General features: G+C 46.0%; 5 protein-coding genes across 10 annotated transcripts; 2 read left to right on the forward strand and 3 right to left on the reverse strand.

Annotated features, from left to right (window-relative positions):
* Positions 1–1,668: 1,668 nt before the first annotated feature.
* camk2n1 (calcium/calmodulin dependent protein kinase II inhibitor 1) lies at positions 1,669–4,426 on the reverse strand. Its single transcript, XM_029150537.2, has 2 exons — positions 3,752–4,426; positions 1,669–2,972 (listed from the first exon to the last, which is right to left on the reverse strand). The coding sequence occupies exons 1-2, from the start codon at positions 3,918–3,920 to the stop codon at positions 2,899–2,901; spliced, it is 243 nt and encodes an 80-aa protein (XP_029006370.1). The 5' UTR covers positions 3,921–4,426; the 3' UTR covers positions 1,669–2,898.
* Positions 4,427–4,828: 402 nt separating this feature from the next.
* On the reverse strand, positions 4,829–14,028 carry LOC114855386 (trypsin-like). 6 transcript variants are annotated; one of them, XM_055509164.1, is made up of 6 exons: positions 13,831–14,028; positions 8,200–8,368; positions 7,338–7,497; positions 6,630–6,771; positions 6,246–6,512; positions 4,829–5,556 (listed from the first exon to the last, which is right to left on the reverse strand). In XM_055509164.1, exons 1-6 carry the CDS (start codon positions 13,864–13,866, stop codon positions 5,386–5,388), a joined length of 945 nt encoding a protein of 314 aa, XP_055365139.1. In that variant the 5' UTR covers positions 13,867–14,028; the 3' UTR covers positions 4,829–5,385. The 6 variants fall into 6 exon arrangements, with proteins under 6 accessions (XP_055365139.1, XP_055365138.1, XP_029006365.1 ...); XM_055509163.1 differs by having other exon boundaries at positions 5,420–6,512; XM_029150532.3 differs by having other exon boundaries at positions 5,420–6,512; positions 8,200–8,348; positions 13,831–13,979.
* LOC114855387 (serine protease 1-like) lies at positions 10,379–13,095 on the forward strand. Its single transcript, XM_055509166.1, has 5 exons — positions 10,379–10,663; positions 10,731–10,893; positions 10,988–11,129; positions 11,305–11,562; positions 12,485–13,095. The coding sequence occupies exons 1-5, from the start codon at positions 10,609–10,611 to the stop codon at positions 12,632–12,634; spliced, it is 768 nt and encodes a 255-aa protein (XP_055365141.1). The 5' UTR covers positions 10,379–10,608; the 3' UTR covers positions 12,635–13,095.
* Positions 13,241–15,508, forward strand: cdab (cytidine deaminase b). Its single transcript, XM_029150536.3, has 4 exons — positions 13,241–13,501; positions 14,283–14,394; positions 14,826–14,883; positions 15,076–15,508. The coding sequence occupies exons 1-4, from the start codon at positions 13,327–13,329 to the stop codon at positions 15,214–15,216; spliced, it is 486 nt and encodes a 161-aa protein (XP_029006369.1). The 5' UTR covers positions 13,241–13,326; the 3' UTR covers positions 15,217–15,508.
* Positions 15,463–23,586, reverse strand: dnajc16l (DnaJ (Hsp40) homolog, subfamily C, member 16 like). Its single transcript, XM_029150527.3, has 15 exons — positions 23,126–23,586; positions 22,937–23,003; positions 22,689–22,834; positions 21,830–22,005; positions 21,164–21,348; positions 20,936–21,040; positions 20,611–20,769; positions 20,195–20,325; positions 19,854–20,031; positions 19,444–19,626; positions 19,254–19,330; positions 18,942–19,022; positions 18,630–18,719; positions 17,482–17,652; positions 15,463–17,240 (listed from the first exon to the last, which is right to left on the reverse strand). The coding sequence occupies exons 1-15, from the start codon at positions 23,317–23,319 to the stop codon at positions 16,781–16,783; spliced, it is 2,403 nt and encodes an 800-aa protein (XP_029006360.1). The 5' UTR covers positions 23,320–23,586; the 3' UTR covers positions 15,463–16,780.
* Positions 23,587–23,798: the final 212 nt, after the last annotated feature.

Consider the following 23,798-nt stretch of genomic DNA (forward strand, 5'->3'; position numbering starts at 1 on the left):
TTATTGGCTGATCCGTTTTTAAAGCATATAACTGCTGATCACGTGTCAGTTTCATACTCACAAACACTTTTACTTGACTCGTCTCCAACCTTGTTGTACGTTTGCGCGCTGATTCACCCCTGGACATATTTGAGCTTGTGCTCTGAGGTGTTAGTTGAGCGTCTGTCAGCCTTCGCACCTGCTCTGCGTCGCCAACGCCGCCGTGCGTGTGATCAAGTGGCATTTGGATGTGATTCACTCCAAGATGCTGCGTAATTTTCCAGCGTTTCCCACCGATGCACCTGCAATTGAAATGGCGCTAATTATTTCCTGCTTCCTGTGAGTCACGTGCAGTCGGCGAAGGTGCTCAGGCGCCTAAAGCGCTGACGTTTTCATAGCAAACTCTGTGACGTGGGACCGATAAGCGATGATAAACGCGTTCACCGTGAACACAGGCAAGGACATAGTCCAAAGAAACGAATAAAAAGGACTTTATTTATTAAGTCGGTGTCTACTGCTTCTGTGTTGTGCTAGAAACATCAAGAGAAACATGATCCGATCATATCAAGATGCTGTAGCCACATTTTGGATGAAAGTATCTGCAACCCAGACCACATGAAGCCTTGTTCTGTAAACCCTCTCTGTAGCAGCCCTTCTCCCTGCGTGAGGAGATAGGCTGTTACTGCAATAGGCGTCATCGTCATGGTTGACTGCCGTCCTGGAAGAAGGCACTATTTTGGCAGGATAATGCGGCCGTGCCACTGAGTGAATAGGGGGTCTTCAAGAGGAGAGGGCAGAGATAAGAGAACGGAGGAAATTCCATTAAAGATAGCGATGGTATCGAGGCCGAGGCCGAGGGAAGACGACTCGGCGCCGAAAACCCCACCGCGGCACCCGCGGAGTGCAAGGTGCATCTGTTACCATGGTACCCGGCCCAGGCAGCCCCTTTCATGTCTGTCAAGACCGCGGAGGCGGCGACGCCGGCCTCGTCCACAGCGGGAGCTGAAATATACATGGCTGCGTGCGCGGGCGCCTACGTGTTCCCAGGCAGCCCGGGGTCCGAGGCGCTGACAGCGACTCGTCACACAACATGAATCATTTAGACGCCACGGCAGCGTTGGAAATGTCACGTCTCATCGCCGTTCCTCGCGTCTCGGCGCCCGGGCACCGTTTACTCGTCTCCGCCGAGGGGACGACTTGATCAAAGAGAGAGGCGCTGAGATTTTAGATGCAAACAGACATTTATTGCATTGGAAAGCAGTGATGTACATTTCCCCCCCCCCCACACAGAATTATTTGCAATACTGTAGCACTTCATGAGATCATAGTCCGAGCTCTCCTTCGAACGAATCAAAAGCGGGAGAATTCAAATTCTCCACTGGATCGCTCGCTCGGCCTCCGTCCTCGTCTGGTCTGTCCAGGGAATGGGATGCTACTTCCTCACAGTGGAAAACGCTCACGTGACCGTCCACGGCAGCCAGATGAGCAGTTAGAACAACAACAGTGCAAACTGTACAAGGTACGTGTCCAAAAGTCAACCCAGCTTTTTCGCTATTGTCTTCATCCTTCCGATACAAAACTAGATTTGTGTTTTGCTACAGTTTTTAAAACGGTTTTAAAAAAACAAAAGCAACATCGAGATACAGATTTCCTTATTGTAAACCACAATCAACACTAAACAGTAAATAGTACTTTGTCATAATCTTTATTACAAGATATTAGGCCACTGTACAAATCAGTGTGAACCGTACAGTACGACGCAGAATTAAGACTGTTTCTTGAGGTTTGTCATTCAAAGCTGTATACGAGGTGCTTCAAGAATACACAAGAGTTTCAGAACTTCTGCCGTGCATGCATGATTTCATATTTGCCATGCATGAGTTGGTATTTCAGTGTTTTAAGAAAGAGCCCTAAAAAATGGCAACCCAACGAAACAACTGAACTTCATGAGTAAATGTAGAAAGCACAAAAAAAAGAAGGAGTTGTTCGGTACAGAATATCCCCCGTGGGATTTGGCACGCACGATAATGCACAATGCAATATAAATAGTTCATCAATAGGGTGTGTACAGTCAGCTTACAGTATCAACCAATCCAGGTGAAGGCCTGGGAAGCTTACAAACAGGTGGGGCTACACTGTGTAGAAATGGACTCGGTAGCTGCAAAATATGGTAACAAAAAAACAACTCGGGCAACATCGAGAAAAAAAAACTCACTCTCATTCTCATGCTCCCAGTGCTCTTAACGTACAAAAACGAAAGAGAAACACTCCCTCGGGCCTCGGGTCGCTGCGAAACCCGTAGTCTGACGAATCAGCGGATAAAGTCTTCAGCACAGAACAAACCAGTTTAGCGATTCCCACTTTGTGCAAGAAAATATGGGCTACCCTTTCCATATTTACATAGTCAGTAATTAATTCGTCCTCAGTCAAAATGAAGAGCAGAAAGAACGATACCATAGGTTTGATTGATAAGATATAGGAGAAGTGTGTGCTTTAGTTTCTATATTAGATTCATTTGTGTATCCTGTCCCTGATTTCTGCGTTTCGACAGCGCTTGCCTCCTCCCTCCACCTCGACGCCCCCCGCACCTTCTCCCGCTTTTGGATTTATGGCGATACCCTGCGACCCAGGGTACGATCAGTGTGCGTGCCGTGTGGCGTGTGGCTGCGTTTGTGTGTGTCGGCGCGTGTGTGGATGTCGAGGGGGGGGTCCACCTGGAGGTCTCGCGCTCGCCGCCATCTCCCGCCCCTGCCAGTGTCACCCGGACGGCCGCGACTGGCTGGAAGAGGAGGGTGTGGAAGTGCCGCTTGCTGCCACATGAGAGAAAGTGCTTATATACAGTGTCTTTGGATTAAAACTGGTAAATATCGCCATAAAAAATGTCAAGAGTCTCTTTTGGGGGGTCGTGGGCCGAGCGCTCTAAGCCTCTCCCGGGGTCTTCTCTGTTCCATTTTTCAGCGCTTCATTGTCACCGTTCTCGTCCTCGAACTCAACTGTGGATGACAGGGGACAGAGTTAATGAGGGGAGGGGGGGGGGGGCGAATATTCACAGACAGAAGGGCTCTAAAACGCAGAAGCCCTCGGCTCGACGCAGTGCGAGCGCGCATGGTGTGCACATGCATGAGAGAGCGGGAGCATGCAAAAAAAAAAAAAAAAAAAGCGAGAGGTGAGACGAGCCGCGAGCGTGCGCACGCGCGCGTGTGCGCGTCTCGGTGCGCGATGCACATATGGCAAATGTGCATGCGTGCGTGTTGTTCCCCCGCGTTGTGTCTGCGGGCTGCGCGCTACTTTACACGCAACTGTGCGCCTGTGCACGTATGTGCCACCGCGCGTGAGCCGCGCTCTGCGAGCGTCGTCCGCGTGCGTTCCATTCAGCGATGCAAGGCACGCGCACGAAATGCAAACGACACACACACACACACACGCGCATCGCGTGCAAACACAAAAGTGGCAATTACGACAGCGTTTGGATCTCAATCGCGTCGACCGTTCGCCGAGGAGGGGACGTTGGGGCACAACTCGCTCCAGCCGCGTCCACGAGGCGTTTAACAGCGCGCACTGCGCATCCAACTTGTGTTGCAGTGCCAATGGAATATTTAGAATCCCATACATCCCCACACGCATGCAAACACACTTGTGCCTCTCCCGTAGACCACGTCAACGCAACGGCGTTGCCGCTGCGACTCCGCGCGTCCTTATTTACGGTCTACAAGTAGATGTGCGCATTCAACACATCACCATCCACATGAAAACGCCTTAATTATATAATTACCCCGTTTGCTCCTGCCTATTTGCCCGAGCTTCGGCGGACGTTTATTCTGTGAGCCGCTGAAGAAGTTGTTGGTGTCTTGAAGACGACAGGTGAAGGAAAGGTGTCCCTCGTCGTCCTCATTTCCATAATGACTCATTTTTTCCTCGTTGAATGGCAGCACTTCCGACATTTCCAACTGCGTCTTTATCGCCAAGGCGCACGAACTGATGCAGAGCTGGTCGCCGAGCTCGAACTCGGTCGTCTATAACCAACAAAAACGTGGGGGGGAGAAACACAATGCAATCTGCCGACACGATCTAGCCCTTTCTGTTTACCCTGAAGACACGTGTCTCCGTAGGTGCGCAACAGAAATGCATGAAAATCAAAACGTCCTCAGTTTCCACGCTCGCGGGGCTTCGGCAACATTATTCAGAATTTCCAGAGGTAACGCTCTCCGCGCGTATCGCTTTGGAAATGGAGGCGCACGTACAATGGAGCCGCGGCGCGCCCGCTGGTTTCGAGCGGCGGAACCCGTCGCACGGAAAATCTGAGGAAGAAATGCAAATCGAGGAGCGATGCAAAACACGGATCCCGGGGAGACCTGCCGTGGGAGCTGCACGGGGGGTTTTCTGGTGCAGCCCAGAGAAGCTGCCAATCGGAGTCGCGGTCGACCGACGCTCCGCTCTCCGGGATCTAGACGCAATCAAACAAATGGCGATGTTTTTTTTTTATATAATCGAAGATGGCTCGTGAATGCCAGCGAGCCAATTGAGAAATTTGGAAAACGTCGCTCACGCGCCACCACTCGACGAGGTGGAGACGTCGAAGCGTCCGATCTTCTTGAAAGTTCCGCTAATTCCTACAGTTTATTTGAACGAAAGCAGGGGTTTGAGCGATCCGGGTTTCCTCTGAGTCAGGCGTCACCGGAGGATGGCAGCATCATCTTAGACTGGGTTATGACTTTTGGCCCCGTGTGGCGCTCCTCCAGCCGAGCCCTGAGGGCCTGCTCTGTTTTCACCAGTCAACGGAACATCACCTTCAGTCGGCACCTCACATTTAATAACAGCTGTTATAAATCACAACCACTCAAATGAGTCCATGACATGATGATTCATACCAGGCAGGATACAGGCCGACGGACTGACATCATGACATCATGCCTTCAAAGAGGACTTGATGCTTGCGTAAATAAAGTTTAATTCAAACAATATCATAAAACTGTGGATTTTTTGGGGATTAAACAAACAAATTTATCATTATCTCATTTCATATAGAAAACCTTGTATTTCCTTTAAAAACAGGCACACGAATTATTAACATTTTTCGATTGTTCAACTGCCTACAAGCATAACGCGTCATACAGTCACTGCAGAAAACAGACATATAGTAAAGGGTGTGATATTAAAACACTCTAAGAGGGATTCAAGCGATGATTATTACACACTATGAAATAAAAGGTGATATCTGAGCCTGCGGCAGAACCGAGTTTAAGGCGCCGTCAGCTATTCACAAAGGGGACGCCGTCGTGACACACCCGCTCCCTGTGGACGAGACCAAGCAGGTTCAGCTCCCATTCAGTATGGATTCAAACTCACAGGACGCCTCAAACTCGATCTTATTGACTGTTTACATTCGCGCATTGTCCATTCTTCAGCTCAGTGTCTGGAGCAGCGTAGGTACGGCCTGTAGATGATTTGGTCGATCCATCGGCGGAACCTGGACACGGCCGTGTAGACCCCCGGGAACCTGGCGTCCCCGCAGCCGTTGCCCCAGGAGACCAGCCCGTAGACGCGACCCCCGCACACCAGGGGGCCGCCAGAGTCCCCCTGCAACAGAGCAGGCCCACACACACAGCGCATCAGCGCGGACCGACGTGGGCAGATGGAGGAGGCAACGAGCAGCGGGCTCTGTATGAACACGTCCACAGCCACGCGGAGCAGAGGGACCAGACGGTCCTTCCCCCGCTGCTGTTGCCAGTGAGAATTCAAGGTGTGATGCGGACGAGAGCTGTGGCCAAACAGACGGGAGGCGACAAGATGTGCCGCGACTACGCTCTTCACACCGTCATTCCAACAACGCAATGTTGCATCTTTCATATTTTCAAAGACATATTTTCTTTCTTTTCTAAAGTTTGGTGTCCTGTTTTAGAGGATTTCTCAAATAATTCCTTTAAGTGGCTGCTGTTTCTTACTATCTCTTCAAACCTATAAAGGCGGATGACGCGTCTGCTTAATAAAAGCTCGTAGCTGAATCAACACTGACATAATGAACTGTATCCTCATATTGCCACCAGGACCAACTTCCCAAAACTGCATTATTGTTTTCCTCTAATGTAGCTGCTGGAAAGAGGACCCTGCGCTATTTGATATAGACGGGGAATAAAGGCCGGTGCCGTGGGGAATTTATTATTATTTCCAAATGCATCTGATGTCGTTCCAAAGATCAACGGATTGGAGCGGTAGCATTCACACGGCCGGGGCGCTAATGCAAGGCGCGATAGCATCTCCCCGTGTACCTTGCACGCATCCCTTCCACCCGTCCTGTAACCGGCGCAGATCATGTTTGAGGTGATGTTTCCGGCGAAGGACTCGCTGCTGTTGCACCTCGCGGCCGACACAATGGGAACGGCCACCGTCCTCAGGGTAAAGGGCGCCTGGCCTCCACCCAGACTGCTGTGGCCCCACCCAGACACCCGACACACGCGGCCTTCGACCACGCCCGTCCCCTGCCTGGGAAGCGGCGCCAGCGCCACGTACCCGTTCAGCACCATGGGGGCGCGCAGCTGGACACAAAAGGAGACAGACGGCTCAGTTATCCGCCGCAGCCGCGTTCGCGCTGTGTTTCTGTGCACGAATCATCCGCCACGGGCGTCGTTCAGCTTGCGGCCGTGTCATCGGACCTTAATGAGCATGACGTCCGCGTTGTTGGTGCTCGGGTTGTACAGAGGGTGGGTGACCAGCCGGTGGGGCTTGGCGTACTGCTCGGTGCCCTCGAAGGTGTTGACGGTGTAGTCACCGGCCACGATCATCATGTGCTCCAGCCTGGAAGACAGGCAGGCGCCCATTCATCAATAACGCAATAAATGGACTCTGGCCTTGAGAGCTGCTCTTTATTGGGAAGTTGCTGAACACAGGTTCATCACAACTGCCGTGAAGCTGCTACTGTTCGTCTGCCGGGGAACAATGGCCCACTGTCTGCAGACAGGGCTGGGTCACTAACAGAGATTTCCTGGCCAATTTCCTGGATACAAACAAGATCCCCTCTCTCTCTCTCTCTCTCTCTCTCTCTCTCTCTCTCTCTCTCTCTCTCTCTCTTACACACCTTGGTACATGCTGATGATGTACCAAGGTCAGCTGACTTGTCTGCACCTGTCTGCTGTTGGACCAATACTGCATCACCTTGCCGAGCGGCTGCTTGTAGACATCTGTTGGGTCCATCTGGCCACACATTCAGATCAAGCTGAGTTAGCTTCCACACAGTGACTAGAAAGTCCACTCGTGCCTTGACTAGAAAACTTCAAACACATCACCCAGTTCTCATTGAATCTGAAATAAGCAGTGTTCGTGGCACTGAGGCATGAAGTCGACAGCCGTTTGCATTGACTTACCCGATGTTACAGTGGGCGGCGGTCAGCACCCAGTACCGGTGAACCAGTGACCCGCCACAGAAGTGCTGGCCCCTCGTGCTCTGCAGGGACACAATGTATCTGATGGAGTTGGGCACAGCGGCGTAGCCACCTATGATGCGGCCGTGCATCAGCACCAGGCCTGCGTCGGAGCAAGAAGATTCATAGTAGCCTCAAACGTCTGTGAAGATCTCCCACATCCAGACATTTAGAGATACTGGATCAGAGGAAATCAGATTTGGGACCACGCCCCGTCTCACAGAAAGACAAGAAATATTAAAATCGTATAGTTATGTGTTTCAGGTTTCCTCATAGCTTCTTCTAATCTGTCTTCAACACCACCTCCCTCTCTAACATCATCAACTCTGAGCCCTGAAGCATTAAGGTACAGGCTCTAATGGGAGCCTCTGAAATGTACTAATTACTATTGTATATCTTATTTGTTTATGGCAGTTCAAACTCAGTTTGCTGTTTTATGAAGCTCAACTATTTCTTAGCTGGGACCAGTTGCCTGGCAACCGGTTAAGTTACTGCTCCCAGCCAAGAAGCAGTCTGGCGAAAAACTCTCTAGAAAAATGGTGAAATATTATTTTTACCCCTTGGCTTTTGTACAGAGCATGATATAAAGTGTTGATTAGTGCTTTTAAGAAGCAGAGTGGGTGCCGATTTAGATTTCCCAGTGCTTCCAGTGCTATGATAAACGAAACCAGTGCTGGCTATTAACGTATTAAGTATTAAGGAAAGTTTTATGGTTTTAAATTAGCTGAACATAAAAGACGATCTCGGGAAACGGTAAATAAAAACGTGATCCCCTGAGGATAAACCCTGTGGAGCCTGTACTCACCGTCGACTGTCACGACGCGCAGCAGCAGCACATACAAACACACGAGCCTCATCGCAGCTGACGAAGGGCTCGGCCTGGTCCCCATCACCGCACGGCAGCCACCGTCCTGTGCTCCTGTCAGCCAGTCCAGCCCGGGCAGCCACTCCGCTCTGGACACAGAGCAGAGTGGCTAGATAGAAAAAAAAAAGTTTTTAATGTCATCGTTCATCAAGCAGCGCCGGGGCCCAACACAGCGCTGATTCAGAGGGAGGGAGGAAAAAAAACACAGAGTTCACCTTCAAAAACGGCCCCAGCCCCCCCTCCATCCCATCACTATCGCGAGTCTTTCTCCTGACCCTCCCGACTTGTTGAAAGGCCTTACACTGTTGCCACGGCAACGCGTAGTACCATGCCGAGCAGGTTCATCTATACTGTATCAGCGCGCTCCGTCTGTGTCATCATGCAGGCTTATCTGCGCTGAAATGCTTCAATGGCCCACTGTGTGTGTGTGTGTGTGTGTGTGTGTGTGTGTGTGTGTGTGTGTGTGTGTGTGTGTGTGTGTGTGTGTGTGTGTGTGTGTGTGTAGCTAAAGGGGATTCACGTCTGAGTCAAGTTTTCTAGGAGGTGGAAGTATGATGAGTGTGAGTCACCACTCATCATCAGATCAGTGTCTGCCATAATAATAAGTCATTGTCATCAGCGTGATCATCATCATTATCGTCCTCATCGTCAGCCTTCTGGCAAGTCAGCATCACCCACAGCATGGGACGAGAATCTCGCCTGACCTCCTCTTGTCCCACATTTTGAGCCAGCTGAATAATTGATGCTTGGCTGAGTAGAAGGGGAGGGGCGGCTCTGTGCGGCCTCCCGCTGTCAGGTGTTTCCTGGACCAACACCGTCCCGACCTCACACACCTTCACAGCTTCACACCTTCCACTTCACGCGACCATGTCATGCATCCACACTAACGAAATGACTCAGCCACTAATTGCAGGCACCTTTTCTTTCCCTAGTCGTGTCTGCCTGCGTGAAGATACTGTAGTGTGGAGGTCAAACTAGCCACATGTCTGCTCATTCAAGGCACGAGGCTACTGTGCACATAAAAATGCTATAAAATGAAGTTGAATGTCACTTTCTTGTGCATCATAAACATATGGACAGTTTCTGTGCATTCAATCATTAGCCAGAAACACGTACAGGTCAACGTAAAGTCAACACTTGTAATCCGGGTTCAGCGTCCTGCCAAAGGCCCCTCCGACACGTGGAGAGGAGGAGCCGGGCCCTGCAGTCAGTAGACAACCTGCTCCCTCTCTCCCGGGCCACAGCCACAGCACCAAAGGCTGCACGGGGAAAACTAGTGTCTGCATAACGACTGCGTTTCAGCAGCGCATGCTCCTCTCAGGCTCACTGCACACACACACACACACACACACACACACACACACACACCACGGCATCCTGTTTGTCACCTCCGCTTTGCACCTGAGGGAGAGCCGCTCGCTGCTCCGTCTGCGAGGGAGCGACACCTTGGGGATCGAACACGTATGGAGGCTATGAGTCGCAAACCAAACACCCCCATGAGTGAGGACTCGGAATGGAAAAAGACCTCCAAGGGAGCTAAATGAGGGTGAAACCTGGGAACATGGGGACTGATGGGATAGGAGGTCAGGACAAGCAGAAGAGATAAACATTAGGGCGATAAGCAATAATCAACATTGCTTCTAATAAAAAGCTTTTCCACGTTCAAAATAAACACTGTTGGTGCTGAGCCCCTTTTGTCCCTCTCTAACATCGTTGGCCGTCTGCTGAGTATGTTCTATCATTTCTCTGCCTTGTTGGGTTTCAGTTCTGCTAAGCTCCACTTTGTCTCCACTGCTGGACAATAGGCTGAATCTGTGAGAACAAAGTCATTAGAAGGAGCATATCTCTTTCTAAGGGCTTTGTAAGTGTGTGTGTGTGTGTGTGTGTGTGTGTGTGTGTGTGTGTGTGTGTGTGTGTGTGTGTGTGTGTGTGTGTGTGTGTGTGTGTGTGTGTGTGTGTGTGTGTGTTTTCTGTACTAGGTCAGACTCTTTCACATCTACAGTATGTGGGAGGGAGATACTTTGATATGGCATCAAACAATGATAGGTAGGGCTTCAGTATAAAACAGGCCAGAGGGTTTCCAAGTCGAATGTACCGGTATGAGAGGAGTGTGTGAGGGTTTGTGTGCTAGCGCGCGGATGCGGGACTGTTTTCTTAAATCCTGATAAGGTGAGACGAGCTCGTGCTTTCTTTGAATACGCCGTGCGGCTAAAACGTTGGCACCAGAAGATTAGGTGATGCAAAGGTTCAACAGCTGAGTGAAAGAGAAGCAGCCAGTCGCTCATTGTCGCGTTGCACAACAGTAGATGTGACATTTGACCAGCGTGAACCTCTTTGGTAGCTACTAAGATGACCCTGGCTCCCTCCTGTCACCTCCCGTTGCTCCTCCTGCTTGCTGTGACCGGTAAGGCCTGTCTGCCACTTTGTCCCATTCTCGTGTACAGAATAGAAGAGTATTGTGTTGGTTTTAGGTGTGGCAGAATCATCGGAGGAGGACAGAATCATAGGGGGCTCAGAGGTGTTGCCCTACTCCGTCAGGTTTCAAGCCTCCATCCTGTACTTGAACTCCCACTTTTGCGGAGGAGCCCTCATCCAGCCGCAGTGGGTGGCGTCTGCTGCCCACTGCTGGAGGCCGTGAGTTACTGCACCTCACGCTCACCAACAGCGCTGGATCACATCACAAATGCTGACTTTTACCGTTATTTGCCTTCTCCTCGTGTTCATGCAGGAATTACCTGATCCAGGTGGTCCTCAGCGAGCACAACATCAACAAGGTGGAGGGCTTCGAGGAGGTGTTCAATGTCTCCTTAATCGTCAGACACTACAACTACCAGTCCTGGACGTTTGACAATGACATCATGCTGCTTAAGGTAAAGACAGCTAGGATTTGAATAGATGACTAAGTGGAAAACAAACAAATAAACTGAAAAGAATAAATATACTATTTAACTTTCTGGAATATAGTTAAATAATACAAACAATAGTAAACTATCGTTCCTGTTTGACCTAAAACTGATCATTTTAAAGCTGTTCTCTGTGGGTTAGCTGGACCGCCCGGCCACCGTCAGTGACAGGGTTGAGCCGGTCACTTGGCCCGATCCGAACGCGCCGCCCCTGCAGGACCTCGCCCGCTGCACCGTCAGCGGCTGGGGCGTGACCTCGCTGTACAGCTACACGCTCTCACCCGCCCTGAGGTCGGTGGACGTGGACGTCTTCGCCAACTGCTGGTACTACTACTACTTCAAGATCTCAGATAACATGATGTGCGCCGGCTCGCTGTTCGGTGGGAAGGACTCCTGTCAGGTGAGACAGGCTTTTACAACACATTAGGGTTTGAGGTAAAAGCGCAGCAATAAAACTTATACCACTTAAACCAGCATTGACGGGAATCTCGGGTCAAAGCAGTCGGCATCGCATTCCAAACACAGGGTCACAGCCTGTGGCACGTCACAGATGAGTGCAAGGCACCTTCTGGCTTCAGTATGCGACATATGGCCACTGACCTTTGAACTTTGACAGAGCTTGAAGCAGAAAGTCTGCTTTAAATGTCTTAAATGGGGAAATCTGCCATCCTGCTGCTGTGTGTTGTTGTGGAAAAATTACCACGAGGGCCTCTGATTGGCTCAATAAAGAGAAGGATGCCAAAAGTCGTCTTTGTAATTTTATTTCGAGATATGCATATCAAAAATCAAAGAGAAATCAATAAGTAATAAGACAGCAAAAAGGGTGCACACCAAAGTTCTCTGAAGCATCTCCTCATATCCCAGGTATTTAAGACAATCAGATAACAATCCTCCTTCAATCCAAACACCTCTTGACATACCTAATCTTAACTTTCAGGAAACAGACCACAAGCTTATAAATATTATTTAGACGGTTGACATTTCAGTTTTTGCTAAGTCTGCAAAAAAAAGGTGGGAAAGAGGAACTCTGTCAGTGCACTTGGGGTTCATGTGTCACTCAAGGGGCACCTTGTTCCTTATCCAAGTCAGACACTACAGCACAGGGTAATAAAAAGAGAACTGGGCCTCTTGTTGAACAAAAACATACTTGGACTTATGACCTGAGACTCAAATAAACGTTTAACAGTATGAACATGAGTCGAGTGATATTAAAACATTCATAAAAGAAATGATTATCATAAATGGGTAATATAAAATTTCCATCACAGTGTCTTTTGATATCACCTCTGAACACTGTTATCATCTGACTTGTCCATCCTCAGGGGGACTCGGGAGGACCTCTGGTCTGTAATGGCAGGTTTGAGGGGATTGTGTCGTGGGGCATCGGCTGCGCGTACGCCTACTACCCCGGCGTCTACACCAGGGTCAGAAACTACGTGGGATGGATGAACTGGGTCATCCAGAGCAACTAATGAGACTCAGAGAGCCCGTCCAATTCTAATGTGAGGCCTCGAGGTTAATGAAGCCAAGTCCTCAGTGGATACATTATACAGCACAGTACTGTCACATAAATATGAAAGTACTGGGGTAAAAGTACATGAACTTATCACAGCACAAACAGACAAAATTCACATTCACTTCCCACATAATGAAAAAAAAAATAAACCGCTTACCTCTGACATCTTATATATAGATATATATAGTATATATTTATATATACTGTACACAACTACACGCACTTTGTAAATTGTAGTTATTCTGCTGTTTTTATTTTCCTTAAATTATGTAAAACCATGTCACAGATTCTGGATCAAACCCATTTCAGGGATCATTCTGGGCTTTAAAACCTCAGTATCTCCACAGACTTAGAGCTGGATTTACCATTAAATGTGCATTATTTTCACAAACTGTCTCATTTGTGTGTTACGTGCTCTTTAGTCAGACAACATTTGCATAAGTTATGTCAGCAACAAAAACCACGTCCCATTGCCTCATGACAGCATGTTGACATCCCAGCGGGTGATTGGCTGTGACTGCACCCTCTCCCCCTTCCCTCTGCCCCATACACATTTAAAGCTGTGTGACAATAGACTCATTCACTGAACCCCAGAGGAAAAACGTAAATAAATAAAACAAAATATTAAAAAAAACCCAGAGAGCGATAATGAATCAAGTCAACGGGGAGGTGGTGCATAATACGGAGTCCAGACACACGTCCCAGGAAACAGTCACGCGGCTGATCCGCCAGTCTCAGGAGGCAAAGAAGCAAGCCTACTGTCCCTACAGCAACTTCAGAGTGGGAGCTGCTCTCCTGACCCTCGACAACTGTGTGTTTACAGGTAAACGTAGCTTCAGGACTGGACGCTTGGGTTAAATGTTTGGTTCCAGGGCTAAGAATCAACAGAAATTGTACATTTTTCTACTTTTATCTGTAGGATTAATGCTGAATAGTGTATTTTCCTACTCAGCAAAGCATATGAGTGAATCTTGCCTTTTATTATCCAAAGCAGTTAAAAGAATTGGCACTTGAAGAACTATTGTTCTGTGAGTCTGACAAACAACAATTTGCTGGACCGGCGCCGCGTTAATGATTAAACAGAGACTGTAAGTGGACCCAGCGAGAGAAAGATTTCATTTTAACACGACAGCCACAAGCGACAACGCTCACCAGGATCGGCTTACGCAATCGCAGCTCCAGCAACATCACATTCTACCGTTCGGCGCTTTGTGAACGCCGGTGACCTTCAGCCGCCGCGTCCAGCGGCCCCGTGGATCCTGATCCTGGCTGATAGATCATTGTCAACAGCCTCGTCCGTGCTGCTAGACTGCACTAAGCTCAGAGAGTCACGTGTCCCTCGGCAGCAGAGCCTGGTGGCTGGTGTGTGTGTGTGTGTGTGTGTGTGTGTGTGTGTGTGTGTGGGGCAATGACTGGCAAACAGCTGTGAGTGCAAACACCCGCTGAATAACAATCTGAGCAGCACACACAGAGTAAACAGGAGCCCCTCTGATGGGTCCAGGCCCCTCTTACTGCAGCTCCTGCTCCCTTTTCCTTTGGCGTCTCGGCTCCAGTAGAGCGAACGCCCTGACTTGATGCCCACGGTGTGTTTGTGGCTGCGGCAGGTTGCAATGTGGAGAACGCGTGCTACAACCTAGGCGTGTGTGCTGAAAGGAACGCCATCTCCAAGGCAGTGTCAGAGGGCTACAGAACCTTCAAGGCCATTGCCATCGCCAGGTAAAGTGCATATTGCTCTTCACAGCCTATAATCTGGAAAGACCTCGGTTTTTCCCCACACACACTCATCCCTGCAGCTTTTGCAAGACTTTTTCTTTATTATACATCCCCTCTTGGAACAAACGTCAGTGCTTTTTAAAGATTGGCTAACAGGTCTGAGATGAGTTAAGCAATCATCATGAGCGTCAGCTTGATTGTGACAGCGTCAGTATTACTCATGTGAGAAAACTGTGGAACGGATGATTTACAGTGAAGCCGACTCAAAGGGAGATTCAAAAATTGCTTTATGGCTGATGCTGCACTGCGATTGACTACAATGCAAATCAGTGAGCAACGCTTGAAATGCATGTTGTGACATCAGCTGTTCAGTTTCTGGTTAATATAGACGTGCGTTGGCTAAATAAGTGTTTCCCTCAAATTATTCATTGCAGTGACATGAACGACCAGTTCATCTCTCCGTGCGGCGGCTGCCGGCAGTTCATGAGAGAGGTACGATGTGCTCGTCAGTTCAGGTTGAGAAGAAGCATGTCGTTTCCTGGCATTAATGGGAAGCATTTACTATTCCCTGTTCTCCAAGCCATAAAGCAGGCAACCTGTAACCTGCAAAACCTGTAAAAGCAGCTGCTTCCTCATGAAGTCCAATGTTTGACAACTATTTAACTACTAGCAATTACTTCACAGTTCGGGTCAAACTGGGACGTGTTCCTGTCAAAGCCCAACGGCTCCTGCCTTAAGATGACGGTGGAGGAGCTGCTGCCGGTCTCCTTCGGCCCCGAAGACCTGTCCATAAAGAAGGTGTTTGACATTCCCAACGAGTCCTGATTTTAGCACCGGGCCGTGAGATGTATTGTGTTCATCCTGAACATGTACTCAGGCTGAGGAGTTGTTATATTTATGGTAATTACAGTATGTGTTCTTGTATCATGTTAATTATACACATGCATCATATGTTTTTAATTGTCTGAATAGTGTGTGTTGTAGGTAAACATTAGATTTTTCGACATAGGTAGTCATCAATTATATGTTGTAGATAAGATAAAAATAGAAAGAACTTCCATAAAAATCAAGTCAAATATTTCAAACATTTTAATAAATAAATGTTTTATTAGACAAACTTTTAAGATGTGGTTTCCTGCAATGAGTGATGAGTTAAACTTATTTTATGACAAAAAATGCCAAAGAACATAAAACATCATGAATAACAGCAAACTCCAGCGCAGATATCATTAGTTTAGCAGCAAATTAAAAGGAGATGAACGAGACGAGACGTAAGTAACATCAGCCTGTCGTACCATTTGCCAGTGCAAATTCACTCAGTATTTATTAGTGAACTCAGCTCTACTTTTTTTCATGCAGTAAGATTTACAGCAGTTTAAGGGCTCAGACTTAAAATATGCAGGATAGGAACATATTGTAGGATTTATGCTTTCCTTTTTATTCAGCATCCAGACAAAGAAAAATATTTAAATCTGACCTCAAACAAAGCATAAAACAAAGACATGAAGGCAGAATTCCACCTTCTCTGTACCATTTAAAGATTCGGCTTGTTAATTATGATGTCTCAACAAAACAGAAGCAAGACATGAGGACCAAAACCATTAGGATGCAAGTTTAGGTTTCTAATTTATGAGCTCTAAATGGAGTTGTGAGGCTAAGTTGACTATTGCTGCTTATCATGCTGTGTAGTTCAGCTGAAAGCTCTTACAGTAAACGTGCCGCCCACTCAGCTTGCCTTTGTTTATAGTGACTTGGGTCGAAGTCTATACGGGAGCAGAATCCTTCCCCACTGGGCCGTTGTGGGAAGGGTCACAGTTATAACAGAACTTCTCAATACTAAGCTTGTGTTCAGGTTGAAAGCGCACCTTAGCAGCTCTAGGAAGATATTCAATTCAGCGAAATTTGCAAATCCCTTGACTTCCCTTAACGAACAGAGACAGAAGGTGAAAGCCAATAAAGACCTAGCTAACAACATGCACTCCTTCATTTCTGTGACTTTTTGACATTTTTACAACACATCACAGCTTTCTTGCTTTTTGTCTCAGAGGACAGACGGAGCCACACGGCTGAGCCGCTCTGACCACCATGCGCTCATGTCATGTCATGTCATTATGGGTTTATGGGAGCACACTGCTCTAAGTCAATCATTTCTGTCTGCTCCACATGATGACAGATAAAAGAGGACATTCTGTAAACAAGTTGCTCAGAGTGTTCAACAGCTTTAGAGTAGCAACCCGCGTCTGTAAAAAAAAACCTTAAGGATTTGACAACTGCAACTTTGATACAGTTTTCGTGCTACAGAACTTAAAGAGGAGATGAAACTAGAGTATATCTGCTTCCATTTCTAGCAAACTTTCACCTCAGCTCTCTAACAGGACGTCTTAGTGCTTTAATCAAGAGAAGGCCACATAGGAACCTGAAATCTGGGCAGGGTACCCTCCATTAGCCTCTCCATCCACAGTCCCAGCCGGTCAAGCTTATGGTGGACATCTATGCTAGTGGCTCTGCTGGAGCCTCTCTTGAAGCTTGCCCTGTCCTCCCTTGAGTGGGACCGGGAACGAGAGTGGGAACTGGATCTAGACCTGGAGCGTGAATTTCTCTTCGTGTCAGAGAATGAAGTCTCAGATGACGAGTCACTGGAGTTGTCCCCCGTGAAGACAGGTCTGAAATGGCAGAAGTATCTCTTGTGGCCATTGAGGGCCAGGACATGGCCAGTAAAATCAGAAGACTCCTCATCGTCATCGAACTGAACCTCACTCTCTGCAATATCGGAGGCTGAGCGAAGGAGTGACAGCATCCAGTGGTGGTGCTTATCAGCGTTTAGGAAGGAGAAATGCAGAGTTTGAGTTCTGTAGGTGAAAGAAGCAGCAGTTGATGGATACTGTGGCGTCGGGTCAGTTGCATGCTTGACAAATACTGAACGATAATGTTATTATCTTATGATTTATTCTTAATTCTACAGTATAAGTAAGTCAAAGTCACAGCAATCACCTACTGACAGCTTTATTTAGTTATGTATACATACACAAAAAGAAATAAAATCATGCAATTAAAGTTGAATCTTCCATAATAGTGAAAGCAAAGACTTACCCAGAGAAAGAGAAAACCTCTTTGGCAAATTTCCTGAGCAAGGCATTCTTGGAGGCATTGGTGAGTACGAGGACAACATTGATGTGGCCAGGCCTGAGTTTGATCAGGTTACTGGTATAAGTTATGTCTGTCAGCTCTGTCACTTCCACAAAGTCCTTCTTAGGAGGACGGCTGTGAGCCAGTGAGAAAGACAGAGAGAAGTACAGCAACAAAGATAAAAAAAGAAAAGATTTACCGATCAGTCCGTTTGAAAAGCAGTGCAGTCGCTAAAACCATAAAATGCACTGTTCACGACAGCAGTAGTGTGATGATGACATAGTGTTTTGCTCATGACACTGCTGCAGCGACCTGTTATTTATCTATCACTATCATTTGGTTTTCAACAGGAAAATGACAACAAACACACATCTAAGTGATGTAAGAGCAATTAGGGAGTGAAGGAGAGAAAGAGAGTGAAGGCTTTGTGTCATGTCAGGTCACTGTATCAGTGACCTGACATGCACAAAGCAAGATGTAAATCTTATTAAGATGGTGTGGGATGAGCAGGCTGTCTGGGTAAATGTCTGTGTACAGTATTTAGACAGGCCAAGTAAACTCTTCTGTAACTGCAACAAAAGCAGGAGAGTATTTAAATCACCCAATCTTTTGCAATGTTAGCTTTTTGAACATGTTAATCATTAGTGTGTGGTACAGTTTACATACCTCACATAACCCTTCGATCTGTCTGTACACAGCCACTAGTACGTACATCCCTGTCAGAATGTCAACAGACGTAATAGTAATATTGATATTGAAGTTGTTTTTCTGCCGGAGACTTTTTAGATCATTTCTCCTTATCCATACACCTTGACACCAAGTTAAGTTGTGCCAGGAGATGCACAATAGTAACATGCCTCTATCTTTAAAAATTATTATACCGTGAAATCAGGAAATCTCTGTTTTAAAGGTTTTCTAAAGAAGGCTCAGAATGCAGACAATTGCATTCAAAGGTTTTGATGTGTTGTGAAAATTTTAAATGCCTAATACATATTATAAGTAAAGCAAAATCATCTACAGTAAGTGAAACAGGCTTTGCATTGTGGATTTTCTATAAACTCTTGTAAAAGTACTTTGTGTCCATCTTGTGTCTGATGGTGTCAATGCATTACCTTGAGGTATTTGTTCTACTGGATGCATCTTCCTCAGTTTGGGTTTGCTCCCTTGGCTTCGGTTTCTGGGGTTTGTTCTCACCTGGCTCACTGAAAACAGGCCACAGAACAGAAAGCATTAGCATGGACACTAAAAGCTGTAACAACCAGCAGAACGTTTATTTAGCTCAAGTGTCAAAACCAGGAGAAGAAACGATAGATCTAATAACAAAATCATTACACACATCACATCTTAAATTAAACATAATAAAATTTGAAGAAAAATGTTTGGTGCTGGTTTTATTAATTCTTAGCTTGAGTCATTCATCTCACCTGAAAGCCTGAATGATGACTGTACCAAAAAGAATGAACAGAGCTGAGAAGATCAAGGACAGGATGGGCATCATCCCTCGCCTTAAGCAGGAACACATTAATTATTATTATAAACATTACTGTCACATATAAGAGAAAATGAAAAGCAGATGATATTCTAAATTAATTTGAGGATATGCATCACAGCTATATTACAGTAAACACACGGCCCCATTAGTCACTGTAGCTAAATGCAGAAGCATGATTATGATTCAGCTGCTAAATTTGAAAGACATCAGTTTCATTGTGTCTCCAGGATGAGTATAGTCTTACCAGTTTGAGTAAAGAAGGTCCTCATAAAGTTGAAGGATGTAATCATAGGCAGCATTCATCCATCGAATAAAAAACATCTAAAAAGGGGACATAAATAAGAGAAAAGTCTTTAATTAATAAATAAATCATATTTAAATAATAACCTACGTCCTCTCGAAACAAAGGTATGTGTGGGTCTGCGGAGACGTACGGGAGCCATCTCGTTGTTCAGTTCGGGCAGGGTGGCGTCTGAGCTCAGGTACGTGGGTTCTTTTTGAAGAAGGTCCAACTGTTCGTGAAGGCGGTACTTGTCTTCCTCGCTGCCGTTCCAGCCACCACTCACAGAGCGGTAGCTGACCTTGCCAGCCTGGTTCCGCCTCTCGAGAATCACCACCTGTCAATGATGTTAAAGACAACTCGTCCTGTAAATTGAAGCTTTGCAGGATATTTGTAATATGACACAGATCAAATTCAGCACTGCAGCGCTTTTCTGATGCCATCGCTATTTCAGTTTGTCCTAAATGCAAAAGCAAGGGAGCAAGTACCATCTTTGAAAAATAAACAGTTTATTTTATTGTTTATGCATAAAGGATAACTGCACTGTGTGTTCTTGTGACCAACCTGAGGTGTGAGTGATTGCTGATTGTGGAGCAGTGCTTGACAGAAAGGCAGCTGCTGACGCTGATAGACATACACAAAACGCAGAACATCTTTTTTGTTAGCTGAGGCGAAGTCCAGGAAGGCTTTATTTCCTGGAAGAAAGGCCGGGTCCTCTCCTGTGATGAGCAGCACACAATACCTGCAAACCATTCAGTCACATCAATTTAATAGTTGCAACAATAAAATCTGCCTTAAAACCACCTCTGCCATCAGTTCAGCGAAGCAACAGAAAAACAGAAAGGAAAAGTCTTCACATCACATCACGTCACATGACATGACATGACTCTACAGAGGGGACTTACTTCCTCCGTCTGTGAAACTGCTTTACAGGACACAGCTGATCAAAGAGCTGCTGGTTGATGAGACGTGGCACCTGCAGGAACTTGTTGTTTGAGACAAACTCCTCCATAATCTGCCGCTTCATACCTCTGGCCTATAAGTGAAAAAAGGTTGGAGGAGTGTAAATGATGTGAAGCATGAAATACCATTTTGCTAAAAGACTAAGTTTATTTTGAAGGTGGTTTAATTAATTCTGATTATTAATAGTCAAATAATATTTAATTATTTAAATTAATTTTGCTAATATAAATGTACTACTTATAAGACAAACAGAAACAGTTTCTTACTTTCGGTTACAAAACACCAAGTTCAACTTTCCTCATAACATGAAGTATAAAAGAATATTTTCATATTGTTAAATATAGAGAGCTCTACGTACCTGGATGATGTCAACAGGCCTTTCTGTGTCCTCCTTGAACAACAGCATAGTGGGGGCGTACGTGTTTATGTTGAACTGCCGCAGTAGTCGAGTGCTGTGTGTGTCACCCTGGTCCACAAAGCCAAAATGCACAAAGTCTCTGAAGGCGAACGCTGTTAACTGGAGAGTAGAGAAGAAAGGTCAACACACCCAAAAAAAATACATTAAAATAATAAGACAATATGATGTGAGGCAGAAGAGTTAAAGGAGAAACTCAAGTCTTTAAATAATCACTGCAGTGAATGCACTCTGATTTCCTACAAGTGGAAATCTGAGAACTGCTTACCTTATAAAGCAGGGGGACCATAGGGACCTGGTCAAACAAGATAACCCTGGGCTTATTATCCACTCGCCAGCCATCCAGAAAAGCCAGGTAGTTGCTATCAGTGACCTGGAAAAAAATTTATTGTATTAGATATACCTTTTCTTGAATATGAGTAAATTAATTGATACTACACTTCGTTAGTGCTCTGTGTAACCCTAATCTAAACACACAATGTAATATTGATATTACCTTCTCTACTAGTTTGTAAGGCAGCAGGTCTTCAATGAAGTGTTGCAGGTACTCCTGTACCACAGCCTGATGGAAGAAGGTCACCCTGCCATTCACCAGCCCAATGATGGTGGGAACGCGGTGAACCCCGAGTTGGCTGGCAAGACGACGCTCATAACTCAGGTTCACAATCCCAATGCCCACACCTGATTTAGAAGAAAAAATGGGCTGTTAGTGGAAAAGAATCCTGTAAATGCTGAGTAAATAAAGCAAAGGTGAAACCTGGACCAGATGTGGACCAGTGAGTGGCAGGTTGCCAGATGTGGTCCTGCATGTGAATGGCAATGTTTCCGATATGTAAATATCAACTCATCCATTAAATGTCTATGCATACTAAAGTGTAACATGTTCTATTAAATAGGAGCATATAAGGATTTTTGTACACATTAATGAATTCCGCCTTTGTCTTTACACTCATTACTCAGAGACCCAAGAACAAGTGAACCCTAATGAATAAATAAAGAAAAGGCAACCTCTCTGTGAAGAACATTAACACTAAAATTCCATTTGCCCTAATGGCCTGTGACTCCGTATACAGCTGCTTTATTACATTAGGATGCTTTTAGGGAGGCTAGCATCACTTAGGGAAGGATGCTGAGAGCAGACTCATGGTGACAGTAGACTTACCCAGTGGCTCCAGCCTCTGCACTGTATCTTTCCATACAGGCTCAATGTGGATACATGTAAAGCACCACTCAGCAGTCACTTTGATCAGGTATGGCCTCTTGTAGCTGTCTGGCAGAACATCGCTGTTGAACTGTGCAAATTGAAGCAAGTACTTGCTGTCTGCAAAGTCCTGGGACCTTAAGGAGGATGAAAAAGAAAACAGCCATACAGCCGTATGAGAAAAAAAACTTTATAGAAAAATGAGAATAAGCTTTCACCAAATAATGAACAAAACATAGAGAAATGAGAATAAGCTTTCACCAAATAATGAACAAAACATTCAAAGTGTATGCACATAAAAATAGGATGTGAAAGTCATTGTGGCTACCCCACAACTGAGTTTCAAAGCTGAGCAAAAAGCAGTGCCCAATACACATGTAATAAAATGGGGTAAGACCGGATGTACAATAGACTGAACAGACAAGTTAGATAAAACAAATCAAACATATACTATAATCAGTGCTGAGAAAAAAGGAACTTGTTTTGCATGTTTTCCTGGCACATGACATGCAAATGCCCCATTAATCAGAGTGTTTAGAAACTTTAGATGTACTAATTCATTATTTTGATTAGTAATCAAAAAGTTGGCAATGAAGCTGTCACACACCCAGTTCATGAAGCACTAGAAGCTTTATAAGTTTTGCTGTTTTTAATTTCAGCTGTGTACATGGAGAAACACAAACAAATCCCCATATGAAAGCACAACCATAAACAAATCTACATCACTCAGGATGCTGCTGGTAAATAATGCCTGTGGACAGAGATAAGTTTCTGTTGTGTGAGAAAACATGACAGAATCAAAAGTGTGAAAACTATGTACCTGGGAAACTGGAAGAAAGACTCATCAAAGTAAAAGCTGTTGTGGAAGCTGCGGAAACCGTGATGTTGTGACTGGCCAAAGGCCTGGTTTTCATCCATCTGACCATAGCGGTCAAAGTTAGACCTCCGCTCCTCATTGGACAAAATCTGTGTGAGAATAAAACATAGACATTAGAATAAAGTCTAAATTGAGAGAGGCCATGATACAGAAAGTAAAACATGCTGGTGTCGTGATTCATTTTCACCCACCTCGTAAGACTTAGAAATCTTGATGAAAGTGTCCTCAGCTTTAGGATCCTTGTTCTTATCCGGATGCCTACAAAAACCCAGACATTGACACGTTTATGATGGGCTGACTACAATGCATTTGACATATATATACACAGACAGGTGCACGGGGCTGATGAAGGCTGCATTAGACCTGTGTGCGTCTCTTACCATTCCTTGGCCAGGGTCTTGTACGCCCTTTTGATCTCTGACTGACTGGCACTCCTGCTGATACCCAGTATCCTATAGGGGTCGTTTTCAGAAGCTGTTGTCACCCGCTGTACACTAGCACCAAGCAGCAGGAAGATGGCGAGAAGAAGCGGACAGGTCCGAGGAAGTCGGCTGCTTCTCATCACTGCCGTCATCGCTCACTCCTGCCCTCCACCAACGTTAACCTCTGTAAGCTAAGCTAGCTGCCGAGCTGCCCCGGTACGAAGCTACAATGCTGCAAACCGATTCAACGACTCACCACGTATCAAATTACGCAGTTACATGTTGGGGTTTGTTGACGTGTTGAACACGCAGCTTAACTGCCGACGACACATTAGTATGGTTCTACAATAAGGCCATATCGTCTAGCTAACGCCGGACTTCGACAAACCGTCACTGTCAGTCCTACAATAAAATACTAGTTTCCGGTTATATCTAAATATGTATTTCAAAATAAAATCATACAAAACAAAAGTGTTTTAGGGAAAAAAACAAAGGCTGTTATATTTGTGTGTAATTTGCATTATGTTTATGTAAACGTTTATGAATAGTCTAAACAGTCTAAAGTTTTATAGTTAACGTTAAAAAGTAAAACGAATCGAAGACATCCGCACCTACATTTTGAATAGTCAGA

Source organism: Betta splendens, chromosome 5 (assembly GCF_900634795.4).
Source record: "Betta splendens chromosome 5, fBetSpl5.4, whole genome shotgun sequence".
In the NCBI taxonomy this organism is placed as follows: Eukaryota; Metazoa; Chordata; class Actinopteri; order Anabantiformes; family Osphronemidae; genus Betta; species Betta splendens.